The following is a 19,317-nucleotide window of genomic DNA, read 5'->3' as shown; positions in this document are numbered from 1 at the left end:
TTCTCTCTCTGCAGATGAGATGTTTGCCATTAGCAACTGCTGGAGCTGCTGTCCCTCCATGGGAGCAGCACAGAGGACCCATCACTTCCTACCTTCACCCTGGGGTCTCTATTTCAACAACAGCTGAGGAGCAGGTAAGGTCAGAGAAGCCCGAAACTTGATTATAACTGCCTGATCCCTGCCTCGCTCCCTGCAGGATAATGAACAGCCTTATGTTATCCTTACGTATTAAAGGAGACTTGACGTTGTCCAGCTCCTCTCTGTTGCTCTGTATCTCTTCACCCTTCTGAATAATTGCCTTGAAATGCCAGTGCTGGTTTATTTTCCTTTTATATTTTACTGGAAACAGGGAAATAAATGTACAATGGACTCCGTGTCATTATTGCCTGATTCCTATCTAAGATGCATTTGAGTTATTAAGGAATGAACCAGCTCAGTGATGAGAGCATCGCTAAGGTGTTTTTACAAGAAGAAATGGCTCTCCAGGGCAGCAGCAGGAGCCAAGCAGACAGGGTGTGCCAGCCTGGCTCAACAGGAGCAGTGTCCCTCATAGCACTCTGCCATGCCCATCAGCGCCCTCAGTTGCCCCTCTGACACGGTGCCCAAGCCCTTGTTTTGGTGCTGTGGTCAGCAGCAGGGCAGGGCTCAGCAAACTGTGCTCCTGCTGCAGATGCCCATAGCCACATCTGGCCCTGGCCAAAGCCTGTGAGTGCCTCGGTGGCTCCAAGCAGGGCCAGGACCAGGGCTCCCCGGCTCCCCTCCCTGCTGCGTCTGGCCAGGCACATGCATTCCCTCTGGGGACTGTGCAGGGCTATATTAAACACATCTCCCTCCCGGATCTTGCTCCTCCCAACGTACCCAGCTGTCCCATGGGAATAAACTGGCGGGTTTCCACTGAGCTCCGTGACAGCTGCACCGGGTCCAGCCCTTGCTCTCTCTTGGTGTTTTGTCTTCACTGAAGTATCTGCTGCTTCCTGACCTGCTCTGGCTGAGCCCCAAAGGGTCTGGTTTTCTGCAGCTGGATCTGGTGGAGCCAATGCAGGTCCTAAGCTCACCTGAAGCCAAACCAGGTTCTAGCACCACCGAGCCAGGCCCAGCTGCCCGCTGCACAGCAGGTCTGGCAAGGGTGACCCTAAAATGTGACTGAGCAACATGACTTAAGCCCTGTGAACCGGCCACATGGTTTGGAAGCGTGGAGCCCTTTCCCAGCAACACCCTTCTGCTCCTGAAGCAAGAAAGAGAAGTTCCTGCACCATGTTTACCAGTTGATCTACACAAGCTTTCTATCAACCTCACTGAAGCTCTGGCAGCCTGTTGCTCAGCTGCCTCCATACCAGATGCTCAACGCGGGCTGAGTCCAGCTCTCGGGTGCGGACACGGATGTTCCCCACCCTGATGAGCGTTTCCCCTCCCGCCTGCGCCCCGCACGCCCTTCCTGCGGGCCCCACGGCCCCACGCACCCCGACTGCAGCGAGGCACGTCCCGCCCGCCCCGACCCCCGTCTCTGGCGGCGTCCGGCCCGTGCAGGGGCGCTCCGGGGCTGCCCCCGTTCTGCTATGGGGGCACCGCGGCCCCATCCCCGCTCTCCCGGGGGGGCCGTGCCGGGCTGACCGCGCCCCCCCGCCGGCGGCAGGCACCGCCTCGTCCCGCCCCGCTCCCCTTTGTGCAGCAGCCCCGCTCTGCGCACACGCTGCCCGCTCCGCTTCGTTCCCACCCGGCACCGCCCGGAGCACCGGGCCGTGATAGCCCAGCCCGGTCCTGCCCGGCCCGACGCTGCCGCCCGGTCCAGCCCGGAGAGCTCAGGTGGGTCCGGCCGCTGCCGTTGCTCCCGGGAGAGGACGGCTCCTCGGTAGCGGGCGGCACGGGGTGGGTCGGGAGCCCTGCAGCGGTGAACCCGGCCCGGGGGCGGGCGGCTCGGGGGGCCGCGGCTGTTGGGGGCACGGCCCGGTGCCCCCGGGGCATCGCCCTGCGCCCGGGGCCGCCCGCAGCCCCCGCCCAGGCGGCTGCCATGGCAACACCGGGTACCATGGTTTTCCTCATCCCGCCGTTGCCTGGTTACCGGCCCCCCCGTGCTGGGTGGATGCCCCGGCCGACCAGCGGTCCCCACCGGAGACCACGGTGGGTGGGAGAGCCCGGGTGTGCTCTGCCCTGGTGCTCCCGGGCTGGCCGGGCTCTGTGGCGCGCAGGGATGTCACGGAGCAGGGAGGTAACCCTCCTCCCCAGGCTTTTGGCAGCGTTCTGGCTTGTGTTGTTAAATATTTTAGTAGCACCGTAGCAATACATAAACAGTCGAGTGCTTTATCCCAGGAAGGCTTACGAGAGGGAAGGAAGAGCGTGTCTCTCAGGGTGTGTAATTAATGCTGCCTGAAGAAACAGATAGCAGAGTCCATGTGGTGGAATCTCTGATCTTACAGGAATATTTCTGTGGGAGGGAAAGTGACAGGTGGTTTGTGTGGATGTGAACAAGCTTTGCAGCACGAAAGAGCAGCGTCCCTGGAAAAGCCATGTATGGATTAGGACTTGAAGCAGTCCGCTGCACCCATTTCAGGGAGCTGCTGTTGGGTCCTGTTGGGATTTTCAGTCCCTTTGGGTATTTTCACTTCCCATTTCAAATGAAGACAAGTCCAGAGAGTCCCTGCTTGCATGCAGCCCGAGCACGGTTCCGAGGCAGAGAGATGGAATTGCTGCCAGTGAAGTGCAGGCGCTGCAGAGCCCAGCAACCACTTGTTAGAGCATGGAAAATGCCCCTGCATGTGGGGCTGGCTTCACTACCCTCTGTGTGCCACACTCACCTTGGAGTTTTAGCTACCTCCTTGAAACTTACCCATTCAGGTAAACTGGCATGGAGAGTCACGGGTTTGCCAGGAGTTTAGACCTTGGTGCTGAGCAGAGCTCTCCAGCACAGCGAGCTGGCATCTCCGGGTCAGGCTGCTCCCCTGTGTTTGCTTTTCACACTGGTTGTGTGTTTCCAAAGCGCAAAGAAGCTGCTGAGCTCCACAGCTGTTGTGTCACCCGAGCACAGGGAAGGCACCACTCCCACTGGGCAGCACGGAGCCATCCTGCTGATGGGCTCTGCCACCGCAGTGGTGCTGGCACAGACAGCGGCCGTGCCTGGCAGGGAGCTGAGTTTCCTCCTGCTCAGCAGTGGTCATGACTGATGGCAACAGCAGAGAATGGAGAACATGTCTGCTCCTTGAGGCTCTGCTGAGCGTGGCGGTTCTGTGGTACCCCAGGACACACAGGAGCTTGAAGCAGCTTCTCTTCCACTGCTAGTTCAGTGTTCTCTGGTGATCTGGATTTCTCTCACTGCCAGGTAACCTCTGCGTGTGCCTGACCTATTTGATTCCTGTTGTGCTGATACTGGGCAGGTTTACAGCATCCAGTTATCATTCAGCAAACAAGGAGAGAGCAGGAGAAGCAGAGCCCTGACAGGAGATGGTGTTTTCTGCTTCCCTGGAGCCAAGGGCTGGGTTCCCAGCCTGCTCTCCTGATGCAGCCATCAGCTCCGCTATCATGGTTTGTCTCTAATGAAGTTCTGTGCCTGTTGTGTCTCACTTGGGGTGAACTGGGGACCGTGTGTGAGCCAGATGCAGACGGGCAGCTTTGGCTATGGCTTCTTCATGTTCTAGGGCCAGTTGCCCGGTGCTGGAAGAAGCCCTGCAAGAGGCAAGTGTAATGCTGGGGCACAGGTGAGGGATGCAGCGCTTAGAGCCTCCTGTAGCTGTGTTCAGTGATTCCCTGTGATCTCGTGTTCTTGTAAGCATTGACCCTGTCAGGGCTGGTCCACGGGGATCCACATTCAGTGAGTCTCATTCAGCAGAAGCAGGGCTAAAGTCTGAGTTCTTAGGGCTCCTGGACAGGGTTTCTGTTGAGTAGCCTCTGCTTTGGGAGGTTACCTCAACCTGCAAGAGACAATAAAGGCAGTTTTGTGTCTTCCATCTGGTCAGCCTTCAAATCAGCACCAAATCTGGGGAGTGCCATCCATATCGGAATGGCGAGGGCTGGAAATCTCTTTTCTCTCTCATGTAGGACCACGGAGCTCAACAACAGGCACATTAATAGTCAGATTGATGCTGACGTGAAATGGCAGAAGAGCACATCTCTGCATAGCTGGAAATGTCCATTCACACATGCACACCCTCAAATGCTCCAGGCAACCGAGCGCTGCTGTCACGGTCTTGGGGGCTTTGCACTGAAACCAGAGATTGTAACTAGGTCTGATCTTTGGGAGATGCCCTGAGGACTCCTGACGGAGGGAGGAGGCTGCCTGGCTTTCTGCTGTGATGGTTGAGACTTGACAGGGCAGATCTATGCAGTGCAATGAAAGGAAAAGGGGATGTCGAGACTCAGCGCTGTTACAGATTTACCTGCCTTGCTCTGGTATGATTTGCCATGCTATGGAGAGCTGATTGGTGGGCAGGAGAGACTGGGTCTGTCTGCTTGGATTTCCCCTGCTCCTCTGTCTCGCACGCACAGTCTCCATGCACGCGCACACGCTAACCCAGTGGCATGCGGAATGGCAGGGATGGATTAGCCAGAAGGAAGAGGCTGAGGGAGAGCTGTGACTGTGCCTTGCATGGAGCGAAGCATGTTGTCCGTCAGCCTGGCACGGGGCAGCAGAGCAGTGAATCATCTGGCTCCAGTGCATGGGGATCCGTGGCTCCCAGCTCCGGCTGCCTGAAGCCCAAGCTCCATGCAGGCAGGGAGTGGTGAGGATGGCCCTGGTGCTGCCCTTCAGCCCTGGTCTCATCCACATCCTACGAGAGAGGCAGGATGTGACAGCACAGGCCAGCCCCCAGACAGCAAACTCCACGTACTCCCTTGGTCTGTGTTATTGCTTCCTTCCCTGGGGCCCTCTCCCAAGTGCCTGATACCTTCTACCTGGCACTCGCTCTCACTCAGCCATGCAGATAGGGATGGGGGGTAAATACTTGGTTTTCCCTCGTAAAACTTGAGGTTGGGTGGAGGCGAGAGGGAAGCAGAGCTCTGGGAGAGCCCCGCTTCCTGTGCAGCTCTGCCTCTCTCTGTGTTTAGGCAGGTCTTGCAGTTTCAACAGGAAAAAAGCATGTTTTGATTCAAGTCACATGCGATGTGCAGTGCACTGCCTGCTCCCTGCGGTCTGTATGGGCGTGTGGCTCCTCAGCTGGGTAACGGACTGCAAACTTTGGGTGGCTCACGGGGAGAAAACGGTTTTGTGCTGAGCAGAGCGGTGTGGGGAGGAGTGGGCTCATGGGGCTGGTTTTGCACTGCCTTTGTGCAGGGGCACAGCTGGATTCGGGGTGAGAGGAGCCCTGAGCTCTGCGGTCTGCAGGCACAAGCGGGGAGCACCACAACCCCTTCGCAGTGTTTGCTCCTCTCACCCGATTTCAGCTTCATGAAAAGTGGGTGGGCCAGCTTGAAACAACCCAAAAGCCTGTGGTGCTTCACAAGACATGTGCTGCTGAGAGGAGAGGCGGGCTGGTTTGCGCTCCAGAATGCTGTGTTTGTTTTGCGAGCAAGGACGCTGCCAGCCCTGATGGTTAACTCGTGCAGAGAGGAGTTTCAGCGAGCGGAAGTGTGTGGATTTTAGGAACTGAGTTAGAAAAACAAAGAACATGTGTGTGCTATGTGCTGTGTGCTGTGAGCTCTGTGCTATGTGCTGTGCGCACTGCGTTGGGCTTGGCATAAAAGTGAGCTCTGCTGCACCAAGTGCAAGAAGCCAAAAGCTTCCGGAGGCCTGGAAGCAGCATCTGTGGCTGAGCAGGGCCCCAGCACTGGCCCCTTCCTTGGGTGCTGCGGAGAGCAGTGGTGAAGCCATGGGCTGGTTGTGGAGCTGGGAGATGTTAGAGCTGGCAAAACACACCCAGGCAGTTGGCAGCACGGCTCCTGTGCTGGGAAGCATCTTTCAGGTGTCAGCGGGAGCATCCCGAAACAAGAGGTGTTTGTTTGGGTGGATGGCTCTGTGTGATGAGTGGCTTGGGATGCAGGGTGATGGGTGAGAACTGCTGCCTCCAGGAGAGCCAGGGCTGCCCTGCACTTGCACCTTGCAGGCAGGAGGGCTCATCCCATGGGAGAGGGAATGTGGTGGGGTTCAGGGCAGGGCGTTGCGCATAATGCAAACCCCCCCCCCCCGAGTGTGTTCTCCAGGGGGTGTCACCGAGCTGCCGCTACAATAGCAGTCAAATAACAGCCAAATAAACTGTAAAGCTCTGATGAATGGCTTGTTCAAAACATAAAGGCATCGTTAATATGCTACAAGAGCCAATTAATACCGTTCATCTGGCAGCGGCACGTGCTGCATTGCATCTCGTTGTGCGCGTACAACACCCCGCTATCGGGTAATGACACTGATTTTGCACTGGCAGCCTCGGCAGTAAATAGATAAAGGACGTGAGATAAAGGACGCAGGGAAATGTGCAGCTAGAAGTTACAGTACCAGCAGCTGCTGGGTGCTTTGTACGTGTTTCTAAGGCCTGGTAATTACCCAGAATTAGGTGCCTCGGCTAACGAGGGGGCTTGTCTGGGCGCGGGAGCCAGCGGCACGCTCCAGCGCGGCCCCGCGCCGCACAATGGCAGCGGCAGCTGCAGGCAAGGGAAATTAAACCCTCCAGCGTGCAGATAAAACACCCTGACTTCCAAATGACAGGACATGGGAGGGGAGGGAGGGACGGGGATTATCGTGGGACGCAACTTGTTATGATGAATAAATCAGGTTCTGGAAGCGTGGGGCTGGAGGCTGCTTCCTCCGCAGGCACAATGGGAGCTGGCTCCTGAAGGTAGCGCTGGAGAACAGCCATGGAGCAAAGCGCTGCTGGGGCCGCTGGGGCAGGGTGGTGGGTGCTCCTCCGTGCGTGTGGTTCCTGGGCACCTTCACAGCATGAACTGGGGCAAGGAGCCGTGTCAGGATGGACCCGGTGCCCTGAGGAGCCGGCTGCTGGGGGGAGCTGGGATGGAGGCTGCATCCAAATCAGGTCAGGCTCCGGAGGGGCTGAGTAGCAGCACGCCAGGGATCTGCATCCGTCAGCGAGCTGAATTCCTGCTCTGCTGAGGGCCCCCTCCTTATCGGCACGGATCCAGCGCGGCAGCTGCAGCCGCTCCCTAGCACTCGGTGCTATCAGGGCTGTGCAGGGCGCCCGATAACCCCCCTCCATCTCCTGTGCCAGCAGCGAGACCTCTTGGTGCTCCCGCACCATGTATGGCCGCGAGCCATGCTGTCGGGTGCTGGGTGGCTGCCTGGGAGCAGCGCAGGGACACGCTGCAGGAGGCAGAGCTCAACCAGATCCATGCTTCAGAGCCCCCTGCTTGCTCCCTTAAAGGAGATGCTCCTGCCAAACCCTGTCCTCCCAGCAAGGTGTGTGCTGCACGCAGCCAGCACCAGCACCAGAGCAGCCAGCCCTGCCTGTCCCCTCAGCAGGAGGAGAGAGGGCCAGTTAACAGGTACGGTGTGTGCTGGCAGGGCCCTTCCATTGCAGAGCAGCGGTGCCCAGTGGTGACCAGTCCCGGTAGAGAGGGTGCCCATCCCAAATGGGTCAGCGGTTTGGGGTGTGGAGACGTGAATCACAGCCTGGTCACAGTGCTGTTGTACCAGGCTGGCATCCCCTGGGCAAAGGTCCATGCCCTCTGGTGCCCCTGTGCAAGAGCAGTGTGTTGGTGCTGGTGAAGGGACAAGCTCAGCTCTGCTCCAGGTGAGTGTGAGGAGCCGAGGGGGCAAGTGTGGCTGTGAGCTCATGTCCCATCAGGGCCACTGGCCTCATTGTAGGAATGTGCTGTAATTGCTATGCTAATTGGGACAAATTAAAGTGTGCTCTGGGCACAGTATTGACCTTGATTGAGAGATCACAGCCCTGGTGTTGGCCCCATTGCCTGCACTGCAACCTTGAGACTGCACCAAGGAGCAGAGCCAGCGGTGCAGAGGTGCTTGAAAACACGCCACAGAACCCCACAGGACATGTCTGCCTGCTCCTACCCTTCCCCTCCTTTGTGCCTGTGAGCCACCAAGGCTGGGCACAGGGATGGCATCAACTATCCTGGCCGGGCTCCTGGTGTTTCCAGGGCCAGCCTGGCTCCTTATCCCATGGCGTGGGCTGCAAGGGTTTGCCTGCAGTCCCCCGCCATGCACCCAGCCCCATCGTGGTACCCTCCAACAGCCGTCCCTGTGCTGAATCCTGCTTCCCTCTCTCACAGCAGCCATGGAGGCAGTGCTCATCTTCCTGTGCTCCCTGCTGGTGCCGGCGGCCATGGCAGATGGTAGGTGCCAAGTGCTTCCCGCATGCTGGAGGTGGCAGGGGCATGGGAAAAAGCTGCAGGCATCTGGAGGACAACCGCCCCTCTGACCCAAGGGGTTGGAGCTGGGCACTGGGCAGCAGCCCTGTGGGGAGCAGGGTGCCTGCACTGGCTGGGGGGCTTTTGGGGCTGCAGGGGTTCAGCCAGGACAAGCATTCACCTCCCACCCCTTGTCTGCTTCTTTCAGTGGCCACCCAAGAGAAGGAGGAGGACCCGTTTAACTATGGTGAGCATCACTGTGCATGAGGATGGGTGTGCTGGCCAGTGTGATGGGGAGCAAAAGACTGTCCTATCCCTGAACCCAGCAGGAGCAAGCCCCTGTGTCTTCTCCCCCAGATTACCAGAGCCTGAGGATCGGGGGGCTGGTGTTTGCCGTGGTCCTGTTCACTGTGGGCATTCTCCTTATACTCAGTAAGTTGGGGACCAGGGGATGCTGGGCTTGCAGGCTGGGACAGTGGGAGCCCTTATAGGGAGTGGCCATGGGGAAAGGCTTTGTTCTGTTCCCATTTTGGCCGTGCTCATGGTGTTTCTCTCTCCTTGCAGGCAGGAGATGCAGGTGCAGTTTCAACCAGAAGCCCAGGTGAGTGAGGGCAGCCTGGAAAGGCACATATTCCTTGGTGAACCTCTCTGCCCAGTGCTCAGCTCCTCCTGGCTCCCTCCCAGAGCTGGCAGGGTGGCTCTGTCCTCTGAGCATCCCTTTCGGGTGCCTGGTACCCAAACCTCTGCTGCAATGCTGCTGGGTGGCAGATCAATTCTGCACATTCCAGGGCTCCTTCCTCGTCATGCCCTACACTGTTGGGCATCCCACCCCTAGGAAAGGGGGGCAGGTCCCAGCCTCTCACTGCGCTCCTCTTCTTGCAGAGCTCCAGGGGACGAAGAGGCTCAGGCTGAGAACCTGATCACCTCAAACGGTAAGGCCGCCCGTCCTGTGCATGCTCTGCTGCAGCTGCACTGCACCCATGCCCTCAGAGCACCCCAAACCACTCTGCTCTTCCCTTTGCAGCAACGGGAGCACCGAAGGCGGACAACTGAGCAGAGCCATGCGGTGAGTCCCGGCCCTGGGCAGCCTGTGTGCGGTGGCACTGGGGCTGTCACTGCCTCGGTGCGGGGAAGGAAGGGAGGAGCAGCCGGGGCTCAGCACACCCCAGGCAAAGCCCCAGGCAGCCCAGCAGGAAAGGGAAGCATCTGCCCAGGTTTTCCTTTGCATTGCACTTCCTTCCCCTGTGCTCCTCCACCCAAAGCGGGTTTATTTTTAGGGCCTCTGGAGAGAGCTGAGTGCGAGTCCCTGGGGCATCTCGCTCCTCGCCTGCATCAAGGTTCCCCCAAGCCTGCAGCAGGGCAGCCTGGAGCCGGCACTGGTGGAAGCATGGTTTGTGCTGCTGGTGCTGCTCCCAGCCTGACTCACTGCTCTCCTTCCCACGCAGACCCAGAGACCCGAGCACAGATGCTTGGACTGCAGATGCCAGTGGCCTGCGAGGAAACTGAAACCACAGCAGCAGGTCCCTCTAAGGAGATGCGAAGCTGCTGTGTCTGTGTTACCCTCTGTACTTCAGCACCGGTTCTCTGTTTACTAACCCTACTAAACTCACCGTCCTCTCTGCCTCCAGTGGTGTGTAATGTTGATGTGAGATGATCATGACCTCTAGGGCTAGTCGTTGCTGATGTTGTAATAGTGACTTTCTCTTCACCTTTCTCGTGCTGTGCGTGTGGCTCGGGCCGTGTAGGACTGGCAGGCGCTGCCCAAGGGGAGCCCTGTGTCCCCCTGCCCATAGCTGGGGGTGCTCGGTGCAGCCCGCACGGTGCTGTCTGTGCCAGGCAGCACTCGGGGTTCACCCCGCTGGCTTTGGGCAGGGCTTGGGGACCAGTCCCGCAGTGGGTCAGGGTCCTGCCCAGCGAGGCTCTGGACCACGTGCTGCTGTTTCAGCAATAACCCTCCGGCCCCAAGGCAGCCGCAGTGGAGTCAGGCAGGGACATCCCACAGCTCCCCTGGGCTCTCCCTGAAGGGAGCTCCCCTGTCTCTGCTTGGCACTCCTCGTTTCTGTCCCCAGCTGAAGCCAAGCCGTCAGTGTGGGACACTGCTCTAAGTGTGAGGAAGCGCTGTGGTGGCAGAGAAGCCCATGGCGTCCCCCCGCCAGCACGGTGACACTGTGAAAGAGGGCGGCTGCTCAGCGGTGACCCTGCTACCAGCACAACCCAGCTCCTTGCCAGCGCTCTGCCTGTCCACCCGACGGAGCTGGGCAGGTTAAACAGTCTCTGAGGGCTAAAGAGAAACACAGACTGAAATCAGGAGCCTGCTCTTGTCTGTCTCCGGCAGGGAAGGGGCAGCGGTGCTTCCTCCAGGTGCTCCCTGCCCTTCCTGATGCCTTGTCACTCTGTGTGCCATGGCCCAGGACATGGCCACCCGTGTCAGTGCTGCGTGTCGTCCTGTGGCAGTTATGTGTTGTCAGCACTCTGATGCCGACAGCCCCTTCTCCCCACGGAGCAAGCATCAGTGGGCGATGCTCAGGGGCTTTGCATGCCTGAGGTTGCACAGTGGGGATGGAGGGGCTGAGCCATTGTCACCTTGTGTCTGCTTGAGGGTCCCAGCAGGCGAATCTGTGTCAGGCCCCTTCCCCAAGCCCATGGGCATGGAAATCACAGCCTCAGCTGTGGCTGGGCACTGCTGGCTTGGCTGTGGGTGCTTGCCAAGCAGGGGCGGCCTGGGTATCAGTGCTTTCCATGCGCCAGGAAGGGATTCTTGGCTGCCAGGATGGTTTTGAGAGGGGTTTCTGCTGTGCCCACCCCACTGCGGTGGCCCTGCCTGCAGGGTGGGCTGTCCCTTCCCTTGCTCCTGGCCATTGCAGAGTCCTGCCTCTGTGCAGCCTCGGGCAGGGGAGAGCAGAGCCCGCGCAGCCCAGCCCTGTCAGCAGTGCCCGTGCTGTCTGTGGTGTGCCGTCGGTGTTAACACGGAACAAAGCAATCCCTGTGGTGTGTAGAAATGGCAAAATCCTGACTGTGTACAATAAATCGAGCTATTGTGTTTCCTTTTAAATAGGCGAGTGTGCTGCTGGGGTGAAGGGCTGGGGTGCTCAGTGCTGTGACCCAGGGGTGGGGAAGGGAATAAATACCCTTTCTATCGGTGCCTGGCTGCGGCGTCTCAAGGGCTCTGCTGTTCTCCAGGGGAGCAGGGCAGGGGCTGAGGGTCCGGCCCTGTGGAGAGCGGGTGGGCAGCTTCCCTTTGTGCTGGGCAGAGGGAGCAGTGGGAGCGGAGAGGGCTTTGTGCTAGCAGCGGCAGGCTGGCTGCTCCTTCCTGCAGCCAGGGACCGTGTGATGGGAGCGCATGAGCCCCACAGAGCTGCCTCATCCCTCGGCCTTTGGGAGCTTCTGGCTGCCGGAGTGCAGATCCAGGGGGATGCTGAGCACTGCTTGGGCTCTGGAACACGAGGGCTGCTCGCACGGCCCCACACATCACCCTCCTAGGGGTTGGCTTCACCCCATGGTGCCGGAGCTGAGGTGTTGTCTGGGCGCGTGATTCCTGCTCACTGATGGTGAGATTAGAGCGAACCGGATTGAACAGCCCGCCTGGCAGTTGGCCTCGCTGCCAGGGCTGGCACAGCCCCGAGGGGCACAGCATCCTGGTACCCACTGCTGCGCAGGGATGCAGCACACTGTGCTGGGGTGCTAAGGGCACCCGGGGTGGCTCGGTGCTGTGCTGGGTGGCACTGACCTGGCTGTCACAGGGACCTTCGGTGCCAGGCTGCAGGGACAGGGTGTGCTGCCCACTTCTCCCTAGCAAAAGGCAGGCACAGCCCGTACCTGTGCCCATCCCTCTGCTCTCCGCAGCCGGAGGTGAAGCGGGCTCCTGATGTTCCGAAGGCAATGGAAGGTGTGTTTCGATGGGGACACCCATGGCTCCGGGGTGCCCGGTCCTCCCACTGCTGGCCCTCCCCTCCCGGGCCTCCTTCCCAAAGGCGGGCAGGAGCCCTGTGCCTCCCCTCGTGACTGTGATAAACATTACACCGAGGCCATTAATGTTTAATGAGGTTTGCCTCCCAATTAATGTGCTTTCCCGTGGGCGCCCACTCGCAGAGCGAGGCACCCGCTGGACGCACGACACGATGGGTGACGGTAAGAGAGCTGCAGGGAGCACCCACCCAAAGGGCTGCCATGGGAGGGGAGATGCCTTCGCTGGGGCATCTCTGCACAGGGAGCAGGGCTGGTGCCTCCTGCCATGCAGAAGCCTGCGCAGGGGAAGCCGTTGTGGGGGATTCAGGGGAGACACAGGGATGAATCCCTGGAGCTCGGAAGCCCACTGGCACATCAGTGCTGGCTGGTGTTCGGATTCTCAGGGGGATTTCTCCTTCCACTGGCTCCTGGCAGAGGGATGCGCACTCAGGTAAGGTGGCTCCAGCGGTGGCACGCAGCCATCGGATGGCTGGCACAGTGTGAGGGCTTCTTGTGAATGCATCCTGTGGATGGGCTTTAAACTCCCTGGGGTGAAACCCAGGAATTTGGGACTCCTTCCCTGGCCCAGCTGGACCTTGAGGAAGTTGGAGAGCTCTTGCTTGCACTCCTCACCTTTCCCATGTCACCTCCCCATCACGAGCCCAGCGCCCAGCCCTGGCTCTCACTGGGCTTTCTCCTCTTTTCCAGAGCAAGCCCCCGAGCAGGGCCTGGACAGGTTCAGCTACGGTGAGTGCACGGCCCGTGCAGGGCAGCCCATTCCCACCCTGCCCATGGGCTCAACCCCAGCTGACGCCTGCTCCCCTCCTCCCCAGACTATGAGAGCATCCGCAACGGGGGGCTCATCTTTGCCATCGTGGCTTTTGTCGTGGGGCTCCTCATCATCCTCAGTAAGTGCCTCGGGTGGGCTGGGCTCCCCTTGGCTCTGACCCCATCTCCCTCCTCACCCTGTGCCAGGTGCAGGATGGGCAGGGGGCCATGGGTCCTGCCCCACCGTGGAGGGGAGGGCATTGCCTGCAGCCTGGGGAATTCCAGCCAGGCAAACTCCCAGCAGAACACGAGTTGGGAAGGAGAGCCCATAAAGATTGAGCGTTTCCCTGCCAGCGCCGGGGCTTCGCAGGGAAGGTCACCCATTAAAAATAGCAGGGCAAGTTCTGACATTTCCACAGCGAGACGCCAGCGTTCCCAGAGCCCTCAGACCTTGGCAGCTCCCAGAGAGACCTGATGCCGAGCGCAGCCCCACGCACAGGCAGTGCCTGCCTCACCCGGTGGGGCAGGGGCAGCAGCACCATCGCAGCCGCAGCACTGACGTGGCTCAGTGGTTTGGGGGAGAAAGATTAGGAAACCACCAGCGTTTGCTATCGTGGCTGGCAGCGTGGGGAGAAAGAGATCCGAGAGAGCTTTGTGGCTGGGGCTTTGCAGTGCAGGGCAGCACAGGGGGTCCACGTCTCCGTGCCAGCCCCGAAGGGAGTTGGGTGGGCTCAGGGCATCCTGCGGAGCCAAACCCAGTGGTCCCCAGCAAGGGGACAAGCCCTGAGCAGGACTTGCTTCACTGGAGCGCAGCACAATGGGTGAGATGGGATGGGGGGGAAGGCTCCAGGCACAAGAGGTCTCAGTTGTGTCTCTTGCCCCCAGGCCAGCGGCTTCACTGCGGAGGGAAGAAGAAGAGGAGGTGGGTATTGCATGGCTTCAAGGCAGCATCATCTCTCCTCCCTGTCCTAGTCTTACCAGCTGAAAGGGCTGGGGTCTCTGCTGCTCCTCCCTCCCACCTCGGCCGTGTTGCCCAGTGTAACACATCTCTCCTTGCTATTTGCTCCACAGGCAAAGGAACGAGGAAGAGCTGTAGCTGCAGGTAGGTTGCAGGAGGATGCACCCCGCTGACAGCTGAGCTCCCTGGGTCTGCTTGTGCTGGGCAGTGATGGTTGGAGGCCTCTGTGCTGCGTAACCTGCCTGCTCTGTCTGGTTTCAGAGCTGCAGTGCCACCGTGGACGCAGAGCTTCATCCAAAGCAGGAAAGTCCTTGCCAAGGGCCACTCCTTACCCCGCTCCAGTGGATCCATTACCCTGCTCACCCCGGACGGGGCTGGAACGCAAATTGCCCTCGTGCTTTCCCCTCTGTTAGATGCAGCGCGTTTCTTGGCTAATAAAGTGCAAGCTGAGCGAGGTTAAACTTTGTGCCTGGGGCATTTCAATGGGCTCTCTCCTGGCCCCGCACCAGTGACTTTTCTGCCCTGCAGACATCTTCCAACACAGTCCCAGGAGCCGTTCCTGCCGGCTTCTGCGCACACATGGAGCAGCAGAATGGGTGACTCCATTCTGGGTTTGCAGAGTGGGGGACATTCCTGCTTCCAGCCGTCCTTGCTGCTTGGAAGGATCTCCCCTCTTGCTAGCATGAGCGCTGGCTGTGGGTACCCAAATTATGCGGCACGTGCTTCCCTTGGGATGCACAGTGAGGGCTGTGCAGGCTGTGGACCACGTTGGATGTAGAAGCAGGCACGTGTGGGGCTGCTTGTGTGCTTGTTTTCTTGGAGTGCTCGATCTTGGCATCCTTTGTGGGCAAGAATAGGGCTGAGATGGTGCATCCAGCCCGGGTTCCTGCTGCAGGAGGAGGTGGTGTCACAGTCTTCTGCAAGCCCGGTCACCCTGGCGCTGCTGGTGGACTTGAAGCCAGCTCGCCTGGTCCATTTGGGCTTTGATTGAGGTCAGACATTGACAGTAAAACAGGATTAACTGGGGAGAGGTTATTAGACCAAATCTGTGCAATTTGTCTAATCTGAGGTGCTTATTTAACACCCTAAGGAGATTATCTCGAAATATGATTTTGACTTGACACTGACCCACTCATGAAGACTTGTTGCAGCTTTGCACAGACCTTTGGTGGTGGGGGGAAAGTGCCTGTCTAACAGCACACACCAGTGAGGTGTGCTGTCTGTGGCTGTGTCCTCTAAAGAAGGAGCCAGGGAAGCAGGCGCCATGGGGAATGAGCCCATCCTCAGCAGGGTCTCACCATCCTGCAGCCCAGGGCTCCCCGTCTTCCCCAGGGCACAGGGATGCCCTTCAGGCTGTGCACCCTTGCACCAGCCCCCCAAGAACCCCGCAGGCAGAGCCCCGTGTCCAAGGGAGGAGATTAAGGGGTGGACGAGCCGTGTCTGGCTCCCTGCACAAGAGATCTCTGTCTCGGCACCAGATGGCATTAATAGCATTATTCTGCAAGGCTTGTGGACACCCACATGTGCACACACGCACAGCCCCTCGCACCCCTGGCTGGGGCTGGGGCACTGTGCCATGGGCTGGGGACATGGGCAGCGTGTGCAGTGGCACAGCAGGACAGCACCAGCACCTCAACGCTTGCTCTGGGGGTTGCATTTGGAGGCCAGGCTGTCACTTGAGCTAATTTTAGAGTAGCCTTTGCTGTGTGCCTCTCCAGGATGGAGCCAGGGAACCGCAGCAGGGGAAAGGCATAAGCAAATTCTATGGTGCATGGGAAATGTGGCCTCCCTGTGCCAGGGGCAGGGGTGCTGCCAGCAGCACAGGGGTGTGAGCCAGCGCAGGGCTCCCTGCCCCTCTCCCTGTTTCCTGTGCTTTGGACATTGAGCCCAGGAGTGGGAAGCAGGGAAGATCCAGGGAAAGGCCACCCTGTGTCTGCTTGGCTGCAAGGACCTGGGCAAGGAGGGTCATGGGCCCTATCTGAGGGTGCCCCATGGGACAAGCCCCTGTGCCCGCAGCCCCATGGGTCAGCTGGGAGCCATGGCTTCATGGAGGTGTTCATCTTCTCCCCCAAACCAGGCAATCTTGGAGGATTTCTCTCACAGACCCTTGAGCCTTTAATCTTCTCAAAGTAAATCTTTTCTGTGACACAAAGGGGATTGGGTCAATAATATGGTGCAGAACTGGAGTGTCCTTTTCCTCTGGGAAGAATTCCAGTTCTGAACAGCTTCCCTTTGGCACTGGCTATTCCCCGTTTGCTTTGCCAGTCTCTGGACAGACAGGTGCAAGGGAGAGGGGCTCTGGCTGGCTGTGCCTTGGCCTTTCTTGTGCTTAATCCATGACTGAACAGGAGGAGATGAGGAACAGGAGGAGCAGGGAGGCCGCTGGAGCCCGCCAGCGCTGCTCCGCCATCTCCACGATGCCAGGGATGCGTTTGGCCCCAGAGGAAACGTGAATGCAAAATGTCTCCTCATTAGTTAAAACAGGAGAGCAGCAAATGGTGACTAATGGAGCCAAAGAGGAACACTTGACGACGTGGAGAGATGGGGCCGGGCTGGCGGGGAGCCAGCCACACGCCTCCTTCTCCCTTTGTTCTGCTCCCGAAAAGGCAGCGCATCCATCAGCAGCCACGTCTGCCAAAACAGCAGCGCTCCGCGCTCCTCAATTACCCTCGCAGCCCGAGTAAATAACGCTTGAGCCCTCATTTCCATGTCGCACACGCCCCAGAGCGGCGGCTGTCAGGCACTGAGCGTTCACACTGAGGTAGATGGACGGCCGCAGTGATGCCGTGTGAGCGCATCCCTCGGTGGCCGCGGGATGAAGGCTCCGGGAGCAGCCGAGTCGCGGCCCGCTCCGCACTACCGCGCTGCACCACTGGAGGGAAGCACAGATCCAGCTTCTCGCCTGGGAGCAGCGCTTTTCCCGGGAAGCGGAGCGCGGCGGGTCCCGCAGCATCCCGGCTGCCGGTCCTGCTGCTGCCGGCTCGGGAGGCCCCGGTCCTGCTGCTGCCGGCTCGGGAGGCCCCGGCCCTGGGGGGTCCCTTATGGGAACCCTTGAAGCTGCTCGAACCCAGGGGATTTAAGTGGGATCGTGTTTTGGGGCACATCAACCTGTTGGCATCTGCCTGGCCGGGGGCTGCCCGCCCCCTTCACCTGGGTACCAGCCCCCTGCCACCTCCAGGACATTTATCCTCCCGCTGCTCCATGTGGCAACCGGTTCCTTCTGCTACTGGGGAAACTGAGGCACAGATGCGGGAAGGCTGCGACATGTCCACAGGCGAGCTAGGGCACCTTACTCCTGTCACCGCTCGGGCAGCACCCATACAGGGCCAGATTTGGGGTGCTGCCCCTTGGCTGGGCTGAGAAGGGTGCAGGAATGGGATGGAACTGGTCTGTGTTGATGTTGCTGGGGGTGACTGTGTCCAGGGAGACGGGCACCGAAGGGAACAGCCCTTTCACAGCCAGGTGTGCCTGGTGGTGTGATAATTGCTGAGCCCAGCTGCAGCCCAGCCTGCAATTACCACCTTCTTCTTCCCCCACTTTCTAGTGCTGGGCTGCAGAAGTGGCTCTGTGGAGTTGGGGATTGTTATGGACGATAACTCTGGTGCTGTGCCCTCTGTGGAGCAGGGGGCTTGATCAGGGGTCATGGGAGGATGGATCTGCTTCCTGCAAGGTCCTGTGGGGTGAAGCTTTCGATGTGTGGGAAGCGCTTCGAGGCAATCGGCTCCGCAGGGTAAGTAGCCCTCTTGTTTTAATGACTGCTTCCTCCGGGGGATTTGTCTGGGAGGGTGGCTGAGGACATGGGGTTAGGACCGGTGGGAGGCCAGGCATGCACTGGCTGGAGGGATGCTGGGGTGAGAGCTGTTCCCCACAGCGCTGTGTGCCCCTCTGCAGTGCCTCTGTGCTGGCACATAGCAAAGCCTTGGCCTGCAAGTGATCATAGTAGCTGAGGGGTGCCTCTCAGGCCCCTCCTTTGGCTGCTCTCCCCAGGGACCTGCTGTGTGCTTGTATGGAAAGTGGTTTTTGCACATTGGTGAAAGAGCTATCCTTAGGGAAAGCATCTGGCTGGTAAACAGGGTATTGTGAGCATGGGGCACCCCTGCAACCCCAGAACTCTGGGGAGTCCTGGGTCCGAGGGTAAATGGTGCCTGGAGCCAAACCGAATGCAGGGAGGGGGAGGTGAAAGGAGGCTGGCTGGGTCAGGGGGGTTGTGGCAGCGCTCGACCTCTCCCCCTTTGTCCTTGGGCACGGCTTTTGCGGGAAAGACCCTGCTGTGCATGCTGAAGGGCAGGGAGGCCCTTCTCCCCAGGGGGGAAGCCTGTTGGGGCACAGGGCTGCACACAGGTTTGTGTAGCTGGAGTTTCCCCTGTGTATGTTGTAGTGTTTGGGCCAGGGCAGGAATTCCTTACTAGGAGCTTCCCCTCTGCAGCTGGGCTTGCTGCTGCTCCGGCCGGTTGCTCGCTCGCTGTTAGCGGGTCAGTGAGACGCGCCATCTCCCAGCGTTAGGGCTGCCCTTGCTTTCTGGGAGCCACAAGTGCAAGTCATTGCTGCCCAAATAATTAACGTGATGGCTTTCAGCCCTTCCCAATCAGAGCCGCACGAAGCCGGGGCGCCCCCCAGCCTGTGCACGGGGTCGCTCACGAAAAGGCGATGGACAAACGCTTCCTGTGCCTATTCAAATACCGGCAGGCTGATGGCCCTAAATGGTCCCCAGGAAGCGCCTGGCTGCCTGCCCTCTGCTGCCGGACCCGCTTGTGCTTCCGGGCTGAACAGTCAATGGAGGGGCAAACGGGGCTGTGATGGAGGGCACAAGCAGCTCGGGCGTGCCGTGGCTCTCTGAGCGGACCTGGGGCTGGTGGTTCAGCCTGACGGCGTTTGGTTGCCTCTCTTGGTGCTGCTTCTCCTCTCGCCAGCTGATGCTGCCCTGTCCTGATGAAGGCGCTTTTGGCAGGGGGAGGTTAGTGCTCTCGGTAGAGGCTGATGCTCTGAGCTAGGGCTGATGAGGAAGCTCACAGGAGATGCTGAGCAGCCAAGGGAGCTAAAAATGAACTGGTGAGTAGCGTTTACTCCCCTGCACATGTGCCTCCAACAGATCTGTGAGGCTCTGCGGGCGCTGTGCCAGTGAGTGCCCCGCCAGCCCCCGCACCCCGCTTTCATTCACTCCCGAGTGTAGGAGGGTAGAACTGCACCTGAGCCCAACACACAGCGTGCTGGGGAGTGAAATGCTGTAGCAGTTTTGGTGGCAGGAAGATCCCTGCTAGCAGCCTGGCCTGTGCTGCCATCCTGCAGCAGCTGCTGGGGAGGAAAGGGGGCAGATGCCTGGCATGTGCCTGGGGCTCCCCAGAGCCCAGGATCTGCTTGTTGCCTTGGGTATGCGCCTGAATACCTATTTCCTTGCTATGTTTCGG

The 19,317-nt window shown here is 59.5% G+C and overlaps 1 protein-coding gene across 2 annotated transcripts; it reads left to right on the top strand.

The window, feature by feature from the left end:
• Window positions 1-1,640: 1,640 nt before the first annotated feature.
• On the top strand, window positions 1,641-11,293 carry FXYD6 (FXYD domain containing ion transport regulator 6). 2 transcript variants are annotated; one of them, XM_061478199.1, is made up of 8 exons: window positions 1,641-1,803; window positions 8,167-8,226; window positions 8,450-8,488; window positions 8,599-8,673; window positions 8,806-8,842; window positions 9,124-9,173; window positions 9,266-9,307; window positions 9,687-11,293. In XM_061478199.1, exons 2-7 carry the CDS (start codon window positions 8,169-8,171, stop codon window positions 9,292-9,294), a joined length of 288 nt encoding a protein of 95 aa, XP_061334183.1. In that variant the 5' UTR covers window positions 1,641-1,803; window positions 8,167-8,168; the 3' UTR covers window positions 9,295-9,307; window positions 9,687-11,293. The 2 variants fall into 2 exon arrangements, with proteins under 2 accessions (XP_061334183.1, XP_061334182.1); XM_061478198.1 differs by having other exon boundaries at window positions 8,164-8,226.
• The last annotated feature ends 8,024 nt before the right edge of the window (window positions 11,294-19,317 follow it).

The sequence above is a fragment of the Pezoporus flaviventris genome, unplaced genomic scaffold (genome assembly GCF_033815535.1).
Source record: "Pezoporus flaviventris isolate CSIRO_AGI_PZ_B2104156 unplaced genomic scaffold, CSIRO_AGI_Pfla_v1 ptg000113l, whole genome shotgun sequence".
Taxonomy (NCBI): Eukaryota; Metazoa; Chordata; class Aves; order Psittaciformes; family Psittacidae; genus Pezoporus; species Pezoporus flaviventris.
The sequence above is the reverse complement of the archived record's forward strand: the minus strand, read 5'-3'. Positions and strand labels throughout refer to the sequence as shown.

Bases quoted from the DNA above. Each gene is read 5' to 3' on its own strand.
- FXYD6 (XM_061478199.1), top strand. From the start codon at position 8,169: ATGGAGGCAGTGCTCATCTTCCTGTGCTCCCTGCTGGTGCCGGCGGCC. The intron at 8,227-8,449 runs GTAGGTGCCAAG...TGCTTCTTTCAG, and splicing joins GCCGGCGGCCATGGCAGATG to TGGCCACCCAAGAGAAGGAG. The intron at 8,843-9,123 runs GTGAGTGAGGGC...CTCTTCTTGCAG, and splicing joins AGTTTCAACCAGAAGCCCAG to AGCTCCAGGGGACGAAGAGG.